This window comes from Cotesia typhae, unplaced genomic scaffold (assembly GCF_013202065.1).
Source record: "Cotesia typhae breed Kobodo isofemale line unplaced genomic scaffold, CoteBio_Ctyphae scaffold_121, whole genome shotgun sequence".
Taxonomy (NCBI): domain Eukaryota; kingdom Metazoa; phylum Arthropoda; class Insecta; order Hymenoptera; family Braconidae; genus Cotesia; species Cotesia typhae.
This window is the reverse complement of record NW_027423773.1, coordinates 2,822,475-2,843,326: the sequence shown is the minus strand read 5'-3', so window position 1 is coordinate 2,843,326 and position 20,852 is coordinate 2,822,475. Positions and strand designations below refer to the sequence as shown.

Below are 20,852 nucleotides of genomic sequence, written 5' to 3'. Positions count from 1 at the left end.
TGTGGAATGGTTTGCCTCAAGTTACTCGATGTAAATCTACTCATATTATTGTATAAGTGTAATATGGTTGTGTTGGAATAGCAACGATACTGGCATCCACCTCCACAGTGACAGTCACAGGTCATACTGTACATAGCATTGTGGAAGGGGTTTATGACCCTATCGGACCCAAGTTAATACAGTTAGTCCCAAGGATCCCTCCTTAGTAATAACATTGTGACCCATACATTATATATTACTTATTCTCAATCATTTATATTATTCAAACTATTGTAAACAACAGTTAATAAACTCTCACTCATTATTAAATCTTATCGCTGTGTCTTCCATTATAAATTCTAATAGGTTGTAATAGAGTCATTTAAAGATCATAAAATTGCTAGACCTTGATGAGGAGGGTGTAAAGCACTACCTTAAGCGCATCGCGCTGTAAGATTAAGGTGCAAAATTAAGGTAGTACTTATACTACATATACCAAAAGTGTAAATAAAATGTTCCATACAAAGCCTTAGTTGACTCACGTGGTTGATTTTCTTATGCAAAGTCGAATTAGAGAAAGAGAGACGTATAAATTTTGAAAGTTTTTTTATTTATTATTACATGACATGCTCTGAATTTTTACTTTTAATCACGGAAAGTATCTCATTTATTTTCATCACCTAAATTTTTATTTAAACCTGAAGGTCAATTTTAGTAAAATAAAATAGAAACTGTAATTTATTATAAGACTTAATGTTCTAAAAATTAAGTGGGCTTATTGTCTTACTATAATTTACTTATGTATCAAATTCTGAACGGTAAATCTTTAACCAAGGGTTTTATCTTAAATTACTTGACCTTAACGGGTTAAGAGTAAAGCACTACCTTAACCGCTTCGCGTTATGAGGCGTGCAATAATCAACTCTTATAATTTAGATGAAAAATATAAAAATATATCATGTAAGCAAACTATTCGTAGCGTGATTGGTCAAATATATCAAAGCATAAAAATATATGCAAATTCTAAATTCATGCGCGCGCAAATTTGAATTCTAGTAAAATTTTAAATAGCGCACCGATCTAAAATAAATTATATTTTAAAAAAGTAACAACTACAAATATTTACCAGATTGTTGCACATTGAAAATAATCCATTTAGCGGAAGTTGTGTTAATTTTAACAGAATCATTAAATTTATGAAACCAATATTTAGTAACAGTTGAATTAAAATCAGGATTCTCATTTGAAGTCCAACTGATAGGGATCCACCAAGTTTTGTTCACTGATATATCATCCGGATTTTGTAATAGAAATCGCTCTTGTGACAACGTAACAGTTTCATTAAAAATTTTGACATTAACTACTGGAAATCCTGGTTGAGTTGTCCAAGAGTTCAAAATAGTTGTAATATTTAAATTCATATTTGCTTTGTCTGTTTGCTTTTGAAAAGCCGCAAATAAGTCTTCCGGTATTGCATCTGAGTAATTTCTATAAATGATCATTAATAACAAAATAAAATTAGTTATATGTGTAATACACATTGTGTATCATTTATTGTATTAATAATTAAGGAGGTGATTCTCAAAAGGGTATCTTTTCATATTTTAAAAGAGCAGTTTTTTCAACTTTTAAATCTTAAGTACTTCGAAAATTATAAAGATTTCTAAATGAGAATCAAATTGTAGCTTCATAACCGATAGCACTTTATAGATAAATTAAAAAAGTTCAAAAGTTCAATAAAAATATTTATATTTAGAGATAACCAGTTTTTTGTCTCGATTAATCAAAAATGAAAAGATACCCTTTTGAAACTCCACTCCTCAATTATATTTAATGTGTAGCTGACCTCATGCCTAAGTAATCATTAAGTGCCGCGTAAAATAAGTTAGATCCAAAGTTTTTCTCAAGCATACGTAGAATACTGCTGCCTTTTGAGTATGATATTGTATCAAAAATATTTGATATTTCAGCCGGACTATTTACGTCGTGGGACATAGGATGAGATGAAGGCAAACCGTCTACAGAAAACGATGTTTGGAGTTGTTCGACAACAAATTGAGATTCTAGTCCCCAATTAGGTTCAATCTAAAGAAGAAAAAAAAATTTTTTTTTTTTTAATTGTCATAGCAATCCTTAGTGACAATGTTTTTGGAAAAGTTTTTTTGAGCAGACTAATTGACAAAATTATTTGTAGAGAATTAAAGAAAGACGCCAACGGTATCTTATTCTAGAATTCTAAAAATCTGGATGAAGTTACTTGATCAAGAATTTTAAGTCAAATTTACTCAAGATAAAAATTGCTACTAGAAATGTGAATAAGATTGTAATAAAAAATGAATTAAAAATACTGTTGAGGTAGCATGATACTGGTAATATCTTGCAAATCCTTCGCTGAGCCAAACATAACTCCACCAATGAGGACTGACTAAATTTCCAAACCACTGATGAGCTATTTCATGAGCAACAACGTTTGCAATAGCTTGTTTCGATGTTATAGGCGAATAATCAGGATGATAGAGCATGCTTGTTTCACGATACGTTATGAGACCCCAGTTTTCCATAGCACCTGATGTAAAATCAGGCAACGCGATCATGTCTAATTTAGGCAGTTGATAAGAATGACCTAAAGCTTTTTCGAAAAAATTAACTATTGGTTTTATTATTGAAGATGAATAATTGGCTTGAACAATGGCGTTTGGTCGTGCCCATGAAGAGAAAGACTTATCTTGACTGATTGAATTGAAATCTGACACAATAAGAGCCACTAAATACGTCGACATGTTCGGAGTTGGTTCAAAAGTATCGATATAACGATCACCGCTGTTGAGAAAATATTATTAATTTATGAAGATTGTTATTTATTGATATCAAATTTTAAGCTTACTCTTTAACGGTGGATTTCAATAAAGTGTTACTTATAGCTTTGTAGTCAGCTTCACGGCTAACACTCAATTGGAAAGTAGCTTTTAAACCGGGTTCATCGAAACAAGGAAATACTCTTCTAGCTCCAACTGGTTCTAAATGGGTGGCTGCTAACCATCTGCAGATATGGATTATTAGTGACTATAATTTATTGTCTTAATAAAATTAATAATCATATTAAGATTATAAACTGAAGATGTTGTGAAGAAAATTAAGGCTATATCAAGCTTGACATGGCCATATATGATTTGATGTGAATCATATAATATCAGAGCATATATGGCCATATCAGGCTGTATCATCAGGACATATATGGTCATATTAAGCTATATCAGATCATCTAAGGCCGTATCAGGACATATACACATACGATGTATATGATCGTATCCGGATATATCAAGAAATATATGACATATATGGCCATATTAGAGTATATATGGCTATATCAAGACATATATGGCATGTATGACCATATCAGGACATATATGGCATATATGTTCAAATCAAGATACATCAAGCCTGATATAGCTATATACTTCTTGACATAACTTGATATGGTTTAATATGGCCAATTTCCATACCCGGCCATATCGGAAATTTTTTTATGTGTACATATGAACATATATGGGCATTTCAAAAAATTTTTTCATCGGTACTGATAGTGAAATTGATCATGACACTAATATTAATATTGATAATTATATTTATGAAGTTAAACATAATACTATCTACTTTGTTTTATTGAAGTCGTCAATGTAAGAGCTTCGATAAAAACCACGCATTTCTGCATTGAGATTTCCAATATATTCAATTGCAATCTTCAATTGCGATCCCTTGATCATTTGTTCACTTGTAGTAATATTCATAAAATGATACTTCTTATCTTCTGCTGTTGAGTTTACTTTAATCTGTTTATCATTGATACTAAGAGTAACAGTTTCCCACTTAATATCATCAATGTGTAAAACTACTTTATTAGTAGAATTTACTATGTAAGCAATTATTTCAACGTAGCCTTTGAATGTGAAGTTTCCTGGTTCGATAAATGGTGTCAATTTGATGCTATATTTTTTTGGCACTATATTTGTTGGGAGTCGATATTCGTTTGATTTTCCACCAGAGTTTCCATTGAATTTTTGATTATATTCTTCAATCCATGGAATGATTATAGGTGAATTTTTTTCGTAAAAATTAAGTTCAAATTGAGATAGTTTTAAGGATGAGTTTAGTGAATCGATGATTGGATCTAATATTTTGCTGTTATTTGTTATGAATATTTTTAATTTATTGACGAAATTTTTACTCGAAAATTGCTGAGATGCAAGTGCGATAATATCGGAAATTAAATTAATGTCCCCTAAACTGAAAGAAAGAATAAATAATTTTATGATTTTTCAAAGTTATTTAATGTAAATAATTGGTATCAGGCGTCTTGATCCCCCGACAAAGTATCCCCAAGACAAAAAATCCCCGACAAGTAATCCTTCAAATTCGTTAAAGTTTTCGAAAATTTAAATAAGAAAAAAAATTATTAAAAACCACAATGATAAAAGGGCACAACACGGTAACAAGTGTATGTGTTGGTCTAATATCGAATAAACACACACAAAAACCACGTTAAAAGAGCGCAAGACTATTACCCTTGAATTATCTAGTGTTGTAAGTGTTCTCAATTTTATATATTGATACAAACGATAAAATTGTTTAAATAAATTAATTATTTCATTATTATTATTTGGTGGCTATTTGAGATTAATTGTCGGGGATTTTTTGTCGGGGGATCAAATAATTGATAGAAGAGTTGTGCTATTCCAATTATATACTTACTAATCCAGTAATTCATCACAATGATCATTAATAAATTCGAGAATATATTCAGCGCCAAATGGACTCGATTGCGCAACGGATTTAAAAAAATATATCCCGTCTTGTTTTCGAATTTTACTACTTCCAAATCCTTCTAGTATTATTTTTGATATCCTTGAATCAATATTAAAAAAACAATAAATAATATATTTATTTATTTTTTCATTAAAATTTATAGTAATTACCGTTTCAATACAGTAATATTTCTTGTGCAAGCTTGTGCCTCTAAAATCATTGGAGTTTCTATCATAAAGTTACTTAAAAATTTATCTAATGTATATTCAGAAATCAAATCATTGCTTCCAGTAGAGCTCAACCTTGCAACCGTACAGTATACGATGTTCTTTGAATTTTTTGGAATCCTTAAAAATTACATAATTCAAGAAAAATTTTAAAAGTTGTTGACATGGATTATAATTGTAATAATAAATATTTACGTTTCAGAAGAATTATTCATCCACTCTGTAAAATAATTCAATGATTTATCAACACATTTTTTATGATCTAGCTTACAAGCCCATTTGTTAAGCTCTGCTCGAAGTAATACCGTAAGTCGATCGTCATTAATATCATCCTCAAAGCTTAAGCGGGTGTACATTGGAGATATTAAATTTAAGATGAATTCCTGAAAGTAGAATTTATTCCAGTTCAAAAATAATTTATTAATAAATTATATGGAATTTTTGTTCAAGTAATTAAAATGATATGTCGAGTGATAAATGCCAAAAGGGCGTACTCTTACAGTAAAATACATTTTTTAGGACTTATTTTTCAAATCAAAATATGTTTGCAAAGTGATTGAAAAAAAAAAAAAAATTATTTTTATACGCCCTTTTGGCATTTGTCACGCGATATTTTTGCTTACAGCAAATAGTTGATAGTTTTCTTGACCAATAAAACGTTTGTGTAAGTATTCAAGCCCAATAAGTGCTGATTTAAAAGGTAAATATTCTGTTTCCATTCTAAGATATTCAAGACCGCTTAAAGCAGTAGAATAATCAATAAAACCAGCCCGTGCTAAATTTAATAAGTCATCAATGATAGCGGCTCGATTAATCACACTTATTTCTTTGAACGAATCACTGTTCAACAGGTTAATAATGCGATTCCATGTTTGTTGATCGTAATTTATCCGATAGAAACCTAAAAAAAATTATTATGATTTTAGAAATTGTCAGTATGAATGGGAATGAAAATACAATTGTAATTAATATATACGGAAAGAACAAGATTACAATCGATAATATTCTAGATAGTAGCTAATATAATCCAGATTATACTGGGTGATATCTGGATTATGCTCATTGTAATCTTCCATTTCTCCCAGTAAAATTTCAGATTATACTCAGTAAAATCTTGGATTATACTCAGTAGAATCTTGGATTATTCCCAATGATATATCGACTATTTTTTTCTAGCACTTTACGCGCAGGCGTTAGGAAAAAAAATTGCGGAGATATCACTGAGTACAATCCAAGATTCTGCTGAGTATAAATCCAAATTCTGCAAGCTAAAATCTCAGATTATATCTAGTGGAATCTTACGCAGTATAATCTGAGATTTTACTGGAAGAAATGGGAGATTGCAATGAATATAATCCAGATATCACTCAGTATAATCTCGATTATATTAACTACTATCTAAAAATTTTTTTTCACTACAGATGTCACTGAGTATAATCTGAAATGTTATCCAGTGTAATCTTGTTTTTTCCGTGTACCAGATTGTTTGATATTGAAAATAATCCATTCATCCGATGCATTTAATTTAATCTCCGATTTTTTTTCGCTAAACCAATATCGCGGTGAAGTTATTTCGAAATTATGTTCTGATTTCGTAGTCCATGTCAAAGGGATCCACCAGGTTGAATTATCGTCAGTTGATTCATTTCGTATCGAAAAACGTTCTTGCTGTAATTTAGCCGTATTATTTTGGATTGTAACTGTTACGATAGGATAGCCAGATTGACTCGTCCATGAAGTCATTATTGTTTCGACGGATGCAGGAAGGCTTTTATTACTTGAATCTAGCTGTTGTTGGAATGACTTCCAAAGATCAGTTGGAGTAGCTGATTGATATTTTCTGAGATGGAAAGAACACATAATGGAAAGAGTCATTTAAATAATAAAAAAAAAAACACTAGTTGATTCAAGAAAAATATTTTTGATCCAAAAAATCTGAAAGTGACTATTTATTATTTTGCAGCAATAAGCACACCAAGTAACTTTTGCACGGCCTGTCATGCAAAACATCAGAGAATGCTTTACGATCGAAAATTTTTTTTGCCTCATTCCGATAAGTATTTTTATTGTCAATTTTTTGTTTTTACTTCTTTGAAGGATTCGTAGGTCTCTTATTGCGAATGTTTATGTAATTCAGTGTCTTTCAATTGTAATTAATAAAATAGAAAAACCAAAAGTCTGTCTATCTACATATATCATGTAGATTTGTCTCATTAGAGCTTCTTAAGCATTGTTGTCCTATAACAACTGTTGTAGATTTTTTTTTCACATTTTTTATTTTATTATTATTTTATAATTAAATGAGTATTATAAGTCGTGCACTTTTGGATTTTATAAGCTTAATATTATTAATTTAAATCGAATCAAAAGTTAGATATTTTTCTCGAATCAACTTAATTTTTTTCTGTGCATTAGTTACTTTGTTTTAATGTAATTCTGAATGGCAGAATTGAATATATCTGATCCCAAAACTAAATTCATCATTCGTAGAATACTCCCACCCTTCGAATAAGTTATTGTATCACCCGTTGTAGAAATATCTGATCTAGAATTGACTTGTCTGGTCATCGGTTTCGATGATTCTAATCCATCAATTTGAAGTACCATTTGGAGGTGATCTACAATATATTGTTGGTGCATTGCCCAGTCGGGTTCAATCTTAAAGAATCATTAGAAATCATAATATTTATAATCATATTCACTACCAATACATAATCGTGATAATTATAATTTATAATTATTACCAGAGATGTGGCAAAGTATTGGTAATAATTGGCAAACCCCTCACTGAGCCACAAATATCCCCACCATTCCGGGGTGACTAAATTTCCGAACCACATATGAGCGCACTCATGAACAATTGTAGACGCAACTTTTTGCTGTGCACTATCCGATGATTCAGTTTCATCATAGAGTAAGTAATTTTCTCGGTAGGTTATGAGCCCCCAATTTTCCATAGCTCCGGCTGAAAAATCTGGCACTGCTACCATATCCATTTTGTCTATTTGATAACTTTCATTAAATAGACTAGTAAAATAATTTAGTGCATGGTAACCAACTTTCAACGCGTAGTTAGTTAAATTTACAGCTAACGGTTGAGCCCAAACTGTTAAGTTGTTTTTTTCATCTCGGTTAGATTTGAAATCAGGAGCCACGACAAATGCTACGAGATAAGTCGACATTGGGATGCTGCTTTCATAAGTATCCGATTGTAGTTCATCGGTACTAAATAGTTAAAAAGACAGAAAAATAAAAATAATTTATGTTTTTTATTGTTTTCACGTTTAAGGTACCCGCGAGAAATAAGGCCTGAGTGATATAGAAAAAAAAAAGATCTTAATATTAAAATAGAGATGAAATGTATGTGAAACCAATTTATTCGTGATGTGATTGGTCGAAAATAACTATTCTTATTCTGACTGGTTGAAAATGAATATAATATACATAAACTACATATAAATATATCATGACAATAAATATGAGGCGCGCGCAAATTGAATTCTAGTGATTTAAAAATTTTTTTTTTTTTTTTTTTGTTTAAAGTTTATTTATTAATTTTTTAATAGTACGTTTTATAATTTTTGGGTCAAATAAACAAAAAAGAAAACCTTGTGGCTTAATTAGATTTGAATAAGTTACAGGCTGTAATTAGCAGTACTCGGACTTAAACATTCTGTGTGTATTAAAATAAAAAGAAAATTCTTGCTTTATTATATTAGGGTGTTAATTTTTAGATCCTAGACAATCTCTGTTGTATTTTGCTGTTTGGGAAAAAATAATCAATTAAGAGAAAAAAAAACCCTAGCGTAAATCTTTTAAATTATGGCCTTAAATCTAAAGATAAATAGATACGTATATACATATATACATAGGAGTGCAGCTAAGCTGCTATTATAATGTTAATTATAATATTTGATCAGTTGAAGTTATTTATTTATTTACTAATATTAAGTCTGATTGAAATTTCTTCTTCTGAGTAAAAGCTCGGCGTATTCAGTGCTGCGTGTGTCGGTCCACCAGTATTTTTTATGATCCAATCTGTGGTAGTCTGCTTCGTCTGCTTTCGGTAAAGCTGTAGAGTACTTATCAGGTAACAGTTTGAAAGAACTTAAGTCTATATTTTTATTACTTTTGTGCCTGCTTCTATGATAAATTATGGGTATATTTTTACTGTTCTGGATATATCCCAATTTATCAAGGGCAGTGAACGCTTGTGGCTGCAGCAGGCCCTTTTCGGAGTTGGTGTTCAAGTTTTCCCTAATATTCTTGAGATTTTTAATAGTATCGTTCTTTATTTGGTTGAACTTACTGTAGTAATCTCTGGTCAACTTGATCCTGTGATTATCGATCGTTGGAATGTTGGCGGCATCGTACAGTTCTTTATTACTAAATCTTTTTCGATAATTAGTGTCTGGGCGTCTGTGCATATTTAGAGCTGTTTTTAGGCAGGATCTTTCAAATGCTCTTAGTTTTTCAGCTTGGGCTGCGCCTAGGTTCCAGTTGACTGGCGATGCGTAAGTTAACAGTGGCCTGATAAGGAGTTGGTAACAGATTACCTTTGCTCTGGAGCTGATGTGTCTGTTATGGAAGAGTCTGCCCAGTGACTTGTAGGTGTTGCGGGCCTTCACCAGCTGTGCATCTAGGTGTACGTTACATTTAGCCAAGTAGTCTATGTTCATGCCCAGATATTTCACGATGTTTTTGGTAGGGACTTTGATGCGTTCTCTTGAAACTGGATGGAATGTTTCAATGGTGAAGTTGTCCTTAGTGATTCTCTTGGCCTTGGTTACGAATCTGGCTGGTCTTCTGAACACTATTGTTTCACATTTTGCTGGGCTGACACGTAGGTTCCACAATGCGTAGTAATTGTTTATTTTATTTACTAGTCTTTCAAGCTGGTCTTTCAGTGGCTCTGGGTATTTTGCAGCGACATATAGGATTAAGTCGTCTGCGTAAGCTATCGAGTAGGTGTTGTTGTCTTGATTCAGCTTGAAAGCGTTCAATATGTGGCTGGTGAAGATGTTAAAGAGTGTGGGAGAGTTTACTGTCCCCTGTTGTAAACCCTCTTTTATTTTAAAAAGTTTTGGCGATTTTTCTCTTCCATTCCAGGTGTAGAAGGTACGATCGGTGATCATTCTCCAGATTAGTCCTACCAGTTGCTCTGGAAATTTGTTTCTGGTCAGAATGTATATTAATCCAGCTAGCCAGACCGTGTCGAAAGCTTTCTCTAGGTCGATGAGCGTTGCTCCAATGATATCGTCTTGTGCTAGATGCCATGTTACATCAGACAGAAGTTTGTTGATGGCATAAACTGTGGAGTGTTGATACCTGAAACCAAATTGGTTGTCAGGTATTACACTGTATGCTGTACAATGTGAGACGATTGAATCATTGATTATAGCCTCAAAGACCTTGCTTATATTAGGTGTCAGGCTAATAGGTCTGTAGCTGGGTGGTTGGTTGGCTGGTTTCCCTTTTTTGAGAATTGGAATAATCTTTGATATTTTCCAGGCTTTCGGGAAATATTGTCTGTTGAGAGCGTTGTTGAATAATGTCGAGTAGTCTCTGATCATGACCGTAGGCAGATGTTTGAGTACGATGGACGGAATGTCATCGACTCCTGCAGAGGTTTTATTAGGCAGCATTTTTAGAATTTTTTCTAATCTCAGCACATTGCAGAAATAGTTGTCATCGTTGTTGTTGGAGGCATATGCTCTATTTTCTTGAGAGAATATAGTGATTGTTTTATTTTCGGCGGTGTCCTTGGCCAGTTTTTGCTCCAATTCTTGGACTGTTCTGTCCGCAATTTCTTTGGTCCGTGTATTGGCATTTAAATATTTTGGAGAATTAATTGTTTCATAGAAGGCTCCAATGATATTAATTTTGTCAGCTTCTTCTTCAATAATATATTCATTATTTGTTTTGTTCAGTTCTTCTTTTTTGATGTCGCATCTATGAATTAGATGAGAGTCCTCTTCTTTAATCAACAGATTAGGCATGTGTGATCTTTCCCGGGGTCTGAAGACTTTGTTTATTATGGGGAAAAATTTTGTGTGGTCACGATGGTTGACTTTTTTGCAAATTTTTTCCCAATGGTTTTCGATGTTTGTTTTAATTTCCAGCTGAATCTTGGAACGGATTGCTTCAATTTTAATTTTAATGTTTTTTATCGGATGACGATCAGCTGTATTTGACTTTTGTTCTTTATGCAATAGCGTAAGGAGCTGTGACTTTTGTTTATGTAGTTTTACTATCCTGTTGGTGATGTAATAATTGTTTTTTGGTTGTGCTGTATTTTTCGGGACTATTTTTTCTATGGAAGTTTTTATTACCTCATTTAATTGTTCTATATAGTCGTTAATTTCTGCGATATTTAAGTTTCTATCATGAGGAATTTTAATGGAGTAGTTATCATTTATGTATTTGGTAAATTTTTTCCATTTTGTTTTCTTGTATAAAAATGAAGTGTGAGATTCAGTTGATTGTGAATTTATTTCTAAATTTTGTAGGTTTAAATCTATGAGAATTCCTCTGTGGTCGCTGTCGTAATTTAATGTTTTTAGTTTGTTATTTATCAAGTTCACGAGATTCAGTCTGGAGTCGGCGATGCAGAGATCTAGGTAGGATTCACTTCCTTTTGATGTGAATGTAGGTTCATGTGCTGTGTGGATTTTGGACCTGAAAGTTATTGAATTTTCTTTATCCCAGTTTACCAGCCATCTTCCTCTGGTTTTGTTTACCCTGTCATCTAGTTCCTTGTGTCTGGCATTAAAGTCTCCAGCTATTAAATAGAAGTTGTTGTTGTTGTTCAGGTTGAGGTTGAGAAAGAGTGTGTCGAGCTCATCGAGAAACACTTGTTTAGACTCCAGTTTTGTGGTTGCGTAGAGACTAGGGTGATTCAAAAAAAAAGAATATTTTTTTTTTCGTTTGGTACTCTGAAAAATAGGTTCCTAGACACCTCTAAGAAATCCTCTCCAAGCATGAGTTCTTAATTGTAACGGGAAGGTCCTCCTTCTTACAGTTTTCTATTTTTTCTTATTATCAGATAGAAAAATTTATATCTCGCTTCCAACTACTTGAAAAAATATCTTGTTCCTTAGATTTTGTAGGAAATTGAATGCTCTACAAAAAAGGTCTCTTACGATTTTTTCGTAAACCCAACCGTTTAAAAGATATTAACGGTTAAAGTTTGATTATTTTTGGGAAAATTTTTTATTTCTTATGAATTTTATAACTCAATGAAAAAAAATCATTATGAATGATGAAACTCATAGTTTTGTAGGAAATTTACTGCTCTATAAAAATGGTCTCTTATGATTTTTCGATCAAGTTGAGCGTTTACGAGATATTCATCGTCAAACATCAATGCATATCAATTTTTCTAGTTTTTGATCAATAATTCGAAAAATTTCAATTTATTCTGTGAGTTTCAAGGAAATTTAGACAAATTTGAGTTTCTATGAATAGAAATATGTTATGAACTATTTTTTTAATTAGTTTTTTTAGTCTTGGACATGTTTGATTACATTAAAACAAAAAATTGGTGCATTTTTTTAAATATATAATTCAATTTAGTGTGTTTCACATGTGTTTCACTTTTTTATCGAAGAATTTATTTATTTAATTATCAACTGCCATATAATTTTCAATATTTTCAACATAACGGTACACTTTTACTGTAAATAATTTCCTCTATTGCAGTTTGGGTAGTTTTTTCGATGTTCTTTGATAATTTGCAATAAGTATTGGAATTGCTCTTCATTTTTGTCAAGCATTGATTATACTCACTAACTAATGCAACAGCTCGTTCTGCTGAATCATTAACAACTTTCAATTGGTTAAAGTATTCTTTATTTTCAATGTAACTGTCATTAGTAGGCCACGATTCAATATCTTTATCAAGGAAGTCATATGGTAAATCAAAGATTTTAAAGAGATTTAAAGACTTTTTAGAAACAAAGTCACTCAGACTTTTTGCGTTAATGAATTCAAATCGTTTTTATCAATTATAAATTTTTTAGCTTTAGAATCTGTACTGTTACGAGTATTAACAGCTCCAACAATATTTTTTTACTTCCAATGAAACGGTATCGTCAAATAATGATAAAATGGCAAGTTCATCACTTAAATACCATAAATGCAAAATCATTTTTTCACAAGTTGCTGAAGAAATCAATGAATTGATATTTTTGTACTCGAATAAATTTTTCAAAAACTGCAAGTCATGATTAGCAGCAGTTGTTGCAGAAGTTGATGAAAACCAAGCTTTTAAATACAGTGTAACTATAAATATACAAATTTGCCGAAGACCGTCCAATTCTTTATTAGAAAGTTTAAATTCATTTCTGAATAGAAACATTTTTAAACTGTAAATTGCCTTCGCCATCCACCTAGCATGATGAATTGCACCAGGACGTTTGAAAAAATTTCTTCTTGAGGCATTTCTCCAAGGAAAATCAACGACATTTCCAACAATTCTTTATAGTCATCTCGGGGTTGTAGTAACTATCGAAAACAATTAAAAATTTGTCAGAAACAAGAAAATTTTTTTCTTAAAATCGCAGTTAAATCATACCTGTAAGGATTGTGCAATTAAACTAGATATTTCATTTTTTTATCCAAAATGATATCAGCAACAACAGTATCTTCAATTCCAGATTTATAATTAGTTTTATTTATTTCATCCCATGATTTTTAAATCTTCCGAATATTGGTACGTTTGGCCCAGATGACACAGGCCAATATACTTCAAATGCACTTCTCAATATGATCTCAAAAATGTGGTGACGACATGGTAACCAGATTAACTCTCTTCCCAAAGTCTTTTCAATTGCCTTACATGTACCGTTATGAATTCCTGTATAAAGAAAATAGATAACTATCGTTAAATTTAATATTTTCAACAAATTGTAGATTATATTTAAAATCCAAATGAGTAAATAATTCTCAATAATTTCAAAAGTGAAATTCAGTAAGCAATAAAAATTAAACTAGAACGTTAATAATTAAATATTTTTTAGATTAAATTATCATTGATAAGTTACCTGTATTAACTGCCGTCGTGTCAAAACACATCGCCTTAACATAATTAGTAATACCCCATTCACTCAATGTCGATAAAATGGCTGATGTTTGATTGTCTGCCGTCCCAGAATTCATTTTTGGAACCCCAAGTAATTGTTCGGTACCAAATGCAGTTAAAATAACTGGTAGCCGTTCCACAGATTTTGATCCAACAAGGTCATTCAGCATTTTTCCGTCCCAATGCACAACGTATTTATCGTGTGTCTTAAAGTTGTCATTAAGTCCTTTAGCAATGTCTTCTCTTTGAAGCATACGAGCTCGTTGAATTGAACTATAACTGAGCGTTGTATCTTCAATTTTAATACCTACTGCTAGTAAAACCGGAGCAATAATAAACATCGCATTTCTACTGCTGACATTAGCTCGGTCGAGTCCAAAAATGACTTCAGGAGTTAAGACATCAAGTTTTGCTCGTTTTGTCGGAATTGGAGGTTCATACTCTGAATCAGATCCAAAATTTGTAACTCCACTTAATGTATACGTAGAGAACGACTCTGATTTTTCACTTGGAACAATCGCATGACTGGTAGACGGTTGATCTAAGTCTGGAATAAGATCTGTTTTATAAATTAAACGAAGAAAATGTATAGAATTTATTCATTTTGATGACAAATAATTAAGAAAGGACTCCAAAAATTGTCTAGTCAAATGTCATCTAGTCATCTATGAAAAGTTACACTACTACCTGACTTTATAATAATTAAATATCTCAGATACTTACTACTCTCATCTATTCCCATCATAGTTGTGGTTAAGTTTGATACAGGTACATTATTAGAAAGAATCTCTTTATGGGTACCGAATTTTTGATCCAAATACAACTTTCTAATATTATCATCAAGCACTTTTAAGGATTTTTCGCTCACAATGTCGAATAATTGTTCAAGATCAGTCTGAAATTTCATTTCCTTTTGGTTTTGCGCTGAATTCTTTTTATCGAAATTTTTTTGTAATTTTAACCATTGACTGTGATAGCGAAGAAATTTTTGACTGCATTAGGAGCTCCACTAGTTGGAATCTGATTTTTTCTCCACAGTTCAATAACTTGGTCAACTGAATTTTTAGCACTTTGTTTGATTGAATACTTTAAAATTTTAAGTTGGTAGAAAAACACACGCATAACCTCTTTCACTTTTGGTAACTTACGTTCCGAAATTCTTTGTAGAGGTATTCCGATAAAACGTATTTCTTTATTCATTGTAGGTTAATTGATGATAAATAAATTTATGTGATGATTATAAGACTTATTTAAAATGAATTATTTTATTACGTATTCAAGATGATCAGTTTTAGGAACACTGAAAATACGGTATTAAATGGGTAGATACTGAAGATAGTTGAGAGTAAAAAACATAGATGGCGTTAGTTTCAGAAGACAAACAGAAGATGAAATGGAATTCAAAACAAAAATCCCCTCGAACGAAAATTTTATGTATATTTTGTGAAAAACAATTTAAAAATACGCACTGAACAAATTTCATAATAATAAATGACAACGCGATTAAGATTTTAAATTATTAAAGATAAAATTAAAAAAATATTATTAGAATAAAAACTTTCAAATGAATTTTTGAACAGAAAACATCTATAGGAGTTGCTTTTATAATAAAAACTCAAATTTGTCTAAATTTCCTTGAAACTCACAGAATAAATTGAAATTTTTCGAATTATTGATCAAAAACTAGAAAAATTGATATGCATTGATGTTTGACGATGAATATCTCGTAAACGCTCAACTTGATCGAAAAATCATAAGAGACCATTTTTATAGAGCAGTAAATTTCCTACAAAACTATGAGTTTCATCATTCATAATGATTTTTTTCATTGAGTTATAAAATTCATAAGAAATAAAAAATTTTCCCAAAAATAATCAAACTTTAACCGTTAATATCTTTTAAACGGTTGGGTTTACGAAAAAATCGTAAGAGACCTTTTTTGTAGAGCATTCAATTTCCTACAAAATCTAAGGAACAAGATATTTTTTCAAGTAGTTGGAAGCGAGATATAAATTTTTCTATCTGATAATAAGAAAAAATAGAAAACTGTAAGAAGGAGGACCTTCCCGTTACAATTAAGAACTCATGCTTGGAGAGGCTTTCTTAGAGGTGTCTAGGAACCTATTTTTCAGAGTACCAAACGAAAAAAAAAATATTCTTTTTTTTTGAATCACCCTAGTAGAGACTGCCGATTATTAGGTGTCTATTGTTGCTTAGTTTTATTTTTATTAGTGTATATTCTATTATTTTATTGTTAACTGAGTTTGGGTGAGATAAGGTATTGTAGACTATGTCGTTTCTAATTACCATTGCGGTGCCACCACCCCTGTTTAGGCCTGGTCTATCTGTTCTTACTATGTTGTATCCGTCCATTTGGAGTTTATGACGAGGATTCAGTTTTGTTTCAGTGACTAATGTGATGTCTAAGTCGTGTTCGTCAATGAGCTTGGTGAGGTCAAGCCTTCTGTGAAGTTTGACTATTGAATTGACGTTGATTTCTGCTATTCTTAGTAAGTTTCTGGAACTGCTAATGTTGGGGGTCCTTGTATCTTGATTGTTGTTGTTGGAGTTGAGCCTATGAGTCATTGTTGTTGAATTTCAAAGCTATTTACTTCAAGTAAATAATTTATCTTTGACGTGTTGTCGTTTATTTGTGTTTCTATTGTAGTTAGTCTTTGGATTATTTGAGAAAATTGTGTCAACAAATCTTTTGCCCACTGTGGGGGCGATGATGTCTGGTCTTGATGTTGTGGAGCTTGTTGATGCACGTTGGGTGCATTTGGGTAGAGATGCGGGCCTTGTAGGGCACTGGTGTCTTGTCGTTGGCTATTTAGATTCATGGCTGCAGAGTATGAGCGGTTTGGGTTGACGAATGTGTTGATTCTGTTGAGTTTAATTGCCGTTTCTTCGCGTTTTTGTCTGATCCTGTCTTTGATCATTTTTAAAGAGTTTTTGTAGTATTCGCAGCTCTTATAATTGGCTGGATGTCCGGTTTTGCCACAGTTGGCACATTTAAGTACTTCTTTTGTGTCCTCTGGTTTAATTGTGCACATATCTTTGTCATGGGTTTCACGACACTTGACACATTTTTTTTGGAGTTTGCAGTTAGCTTGTGAGTGTCCCAATTTTTGGCAGTTTCGACACTGAAAGATTATTTTTTTTCTGAGAAATTCCCATCTTGTTTTTTGAAAAAGTAACCCTCTCACTTTCATCAGCTCCACTGTGTTGCTCCAATGTGACAATTGCACTAGGTGGTGATGACTCGTGTGATTTCTAGTTTTAAATATTATATCTTGAACTTTAACAATCTCGACGTTTGGGATTTGAAGTTCAGTTAAGGCATTTTTAATGTCGGTACAATTGAAGTCTCCTTTTATGCCTTTAAGAATCAGCGTTCTAGGTTTGAGGCTTTTTGGTTTGTAGGTGTAAAATTTTATTTGATTTGCTGTTAGTAGTCTTACTATTTCGGAGTAAACTGTCAATACTTTGGTTGATACGTTGATGTTATTGCTGGGACTTACTTGTTTTAGTTGAAAGTTGGTTTTTCCAATATTGTTGGAGGTGAATAATTCAATTACCTCTTTAATTGTTGCTCCATTTATTATTATTGGTGGCGGTCTGGCGGATTTTTCTGTGACCGGGGTATTAGTTGTTTGATTTGTTGTCTCTTGTTGTTTTGGAGTGGTATACTCCGTGTTTTGGTCATTTGTTGAGAATTGGGTGGCGCCGCCTGTCGGATCGATTTCAAACTCCATGTCATTTTCATTTTCTGTTAGAGCATTAAATTGGTTGCTGGTAGATGTCTCTGCTTTCTGAATCGGAGTAGTGGTCTTAATTGTGTGTTTGGGTGTTATCCACCCGTTAGGTGGCGGGGCAGTTTCACTGACGTTACCTTTATTTTGCTTTACTTGGAAAATAGGTCTGGTCTTCATTTGTTCGAATAATACTTTCTCAATATTTTTGCTTTTGTCTCTTATTTTTAGGAATTCGTTATCCAACATTTCAGTTGTGATGATTTTAGGCTTAGGTTTTGTATTTTTTGATATTTTACTCACCACGTTTGCGTTGTACGTGTCGTTGACTTTACGTTTGCCTTGATTTTTACGTGAGCCGTCCGCCATGCTGGCATCGGTTAGGTTTTTTGCTAATTTTGTCACTTTATTGAGATTTTTGCTCAGGTTATATTTATATAAGTAATCACTAAACTCGCTAAGTCCCTCGCGGGATGTTTTTATTATTTTTTCACTCACTTTAAAGGTTTTATTTATGTATTTATGTGGACAGCGAAACTATCTGTTGTTGTCACTTCGGTGCCCTCTCCGGGACTAGTGATTTAAAAATCCGATTGTACTAGTGGCGTTAGTTTTGGTTTGAGGTGAAGATACAAATATTGTATCACTGTGATACCGCGATGCAGATTTCACATCACAGTATAGTAAATTATGCGTGCGTTACACGCATGCGCCTGAATATTGTATAGGTTATATCTGTTGTTGATGTTTTGTGTCGTGTGTATTTTTTTATTTATTAAGAATTTGTTATAAAAAATAACGTGAAAATAACATGGCCGATGATTTTATATGTTCAATGCTAGACGAATATTCTCTTGAAAAATTTATTTCAAGGTTTAAGAGTACGTATATTACCGTCGAGTTAGGCCGGCTCACTTCTGGCGGACTCATTATTACATTTTATCGATGTAACGTATGCTAGAAACATTCCTACAGCAATTACTTCCTAGCTATTTTTAATGAAAAAAAAATTATTTTTCGCCTGATTAATACGGGAATCTATGTAAGATCCTACCCTGGATTCCTATATAGGAAACCATATAGAAATCTATCCGAAAACGCTATGTGGGTATTCAGACTGGTTTTTCATATGGAATTTTTTTGATAGGGGATAAGATAATGATGAATTTCGATAATTAAATGCAAAATTTTCGCTTTTTTTAAAATCTCCCTTAACTAAGCCATATTACCCGCAAGTACCTTATACTCGCAAAAAAATTTACTGACATCACCAAACATCAAAATTATAAGACTAGTATACGTTGCGCGCGCAAGCGCGCGTTTGAATGTTGGTATAGAATTTATGTATATTTTCATGCTCATGATATATTTGACCAATCACGTTACGAATAGTTTGATATATTTTCATATTTTTCATCTAAATTATAAGAGAAGATTTATGGTCAGATCAGAAAATTTTTTTACGAACATAAATTAAGTGAATATCCAATTAATTAATTATGATTCTTACATTATTACTGTTTTTTTGAGAGGCATATTACTTAAACTTGTGTACGACGTGGGCCGACGAATAATAATGGTAAAATTAGCTTTTAAATTTGGTTCATCAAAACAAGGAAAAGCATGTCTTGCATGAGTAGTTTGGAATTGGGTCGCAGCTAACCATCTAAGAAGAAAAGTAGATCTTAATAATAATAGCTTCTTTAATTTTTATTTGGGTTTAATTATTTAAAATTAAATCAACTTACTTCAGATCACCAGTTTCAGAAAAATATGAGCTTCTGTAAAAACCGATCATATCATCCCGTATGATTCCATTGTACGTTATTTGTATAATAGTTATCGAATTCGCAGGCATACTGGTGTTTAGTAAAGACACATGTTTCTCCGTTTTATCATAATACGTGTTATCAAATTTTTCAATCGGCCCTTTTTTGTTATTAACAATTGAAATTTCATCTATCGTGATATTTTGTCCACGATGGAAGATAATTTCATCTGTTTCAATATTAACTCGAGTTTTAATTGTTACATCACCACTAAATGTAAAATTATTTTTACTAATAATTGGTGTCAAAATAATTGTATACGAAATTGGAATAATATTTTTCGGTAAACGAAAATCGATATCATGAATGCTTTGATTTTTCTCATCGTTAAAATTTGAATTGTTTAATGCAAAAGCATCGGAATATTCTATACTATAAAAGAAGTAATAAATCGCATAAAGTAGCCACAAAAATTTATTAGATAACATTGTCGCGCAACTGATAGAAATATAACTAAGATTCGAATCCGACTGCGTGTATCTTAAACATAGGTAATTTGATTGATGATAAACATTTTATCTCGTTAATTAAAAATTGAATAAAACTGATAATACGATAAATCAAACTCTACAAAATATATCACTGATTGGAAGTATTGTAACAATATAAGGATTTAAGAAATAAAATTATTTTCTACGCAGATCGTTTTTGCAAGTAATGAGTAATCATTATTAACAATATATTTTAATCGAAACTTTCCTCCCAGCAAATTACTATTATTATCTTTATTTTATTAACAAGATATTATTAAAACACTTCTCGGGAGATAAATATATTAAAAAAAAAGACATTTAATCGGAATATGTTATCTAAAGTTCACAGTTCTTAAATTCTTGATTAGGATTTATTGATTATAACAGTAGAACAAACAAAATAAAAATGAATTTTTGTATTTATTATCTCGAACAGTGGTCTAAAAAATTAATTTAACGATTATATAGGTATTTTTAATTCCATTCGGACGATTTCCTCTGGAATATTCAGCTATGTAGATAAGATGTTGTTGAATTAGGAATCTCGTTAAATTGTTTGAGACTATTAAAGATACAAGCTCATTTTGATATTACACTCATCGAGACCTTTCATTTGAATACCTTCATGAATTTTTTATACATTTTTTATATATATATATATGTGTCGGAGAGTCGATTACAGTGGAGTATTTTCTGACGAATCGATG

General features: G+C 31.7%; 2 protein-coding genes across 2 annotated transcripts in view; both read right to left on the bottom strand.

Annotated features, from left to right (window-relative positions):
• The window catches only part of LOC141533931 (putative aminopeptidase-2), a 28,377-nt gene extending 8,254 nt beyond the window's left edge, over positions 1-20,123 (bottom strand). Inside the window, exons 1-14 of the mRNA XM_074253044.1 lie at positions 19,592-20,123; positions 19,354-19,509; positions 7,754-8,234; positions 7,429-7,667; positions 6,488-6,849; positions 5,633-5,910; positions 5,205-5,392; positions 4,953-5,129; positions 4,729-4,881; positions 3,634-4,263; positions 2,864-3,019; positions 2,328-2,799; positions 1,826-2,064; positions 1,106-1,467 (exon numbers count right to left, since the gene is read on the bottom strand). Coding sequence (XP_074109145.1) covers positions 1,106-1,467; positions 1,826-2,064; positions 2,328-2,799; positions 2,864-3,019; positions 3,634-4,263; positions 4,729-4,881; positions 4,953-5,129; positions 5,205-5,392; positions 5,633-5,910; positions 6,488-6,849; positions 7,429-7,667; positions 7,754-8,234; positions 19,354-19,509; positions 19,592-20,100 — 4,402 coding nt within the window. The 5' untranslated portion in view covers positions 20,101-20,123. The remainder of the gene's footprint in view (positions 1-1,105; positions 1,468-1,825; positions 2,065-2,327; positions 2,800-2,863; positions 3,020-3,633; positions 4,264-4,728; positions 4,882-4,952; positions 5,130-5,204; positions 5,393-5,632; positions 5,911-6,487; positions 6,850-7,428; positions 7,668-7,753; positions 8,235-19,353; positions 19,510-19,591) is intronic.
• LOC141533932 (uncharacterized) lies at positions 13,661-15,489 on the bottom strand. Its single transcript, XM_074253045.1, has 2 exons — positions 14,054-15,489; positions 13,661-13,866 (listed from the first exon to the last, which is right to left on the bottom strand). The coding sequence occupies exons 1-2, from the start codon at positions 14,430-14,432 to the stop codon at positions 13,685-13,687; spliced, it is 561 nt and encodes a 186-aa protein (XP_074109146.1). The 5' UTR covers positions 14,433-15,489; the 3' UTR covers positions 13,661-13,684.
• Positions 20,124-20,852: the final 729 nt, after the last annotated feature.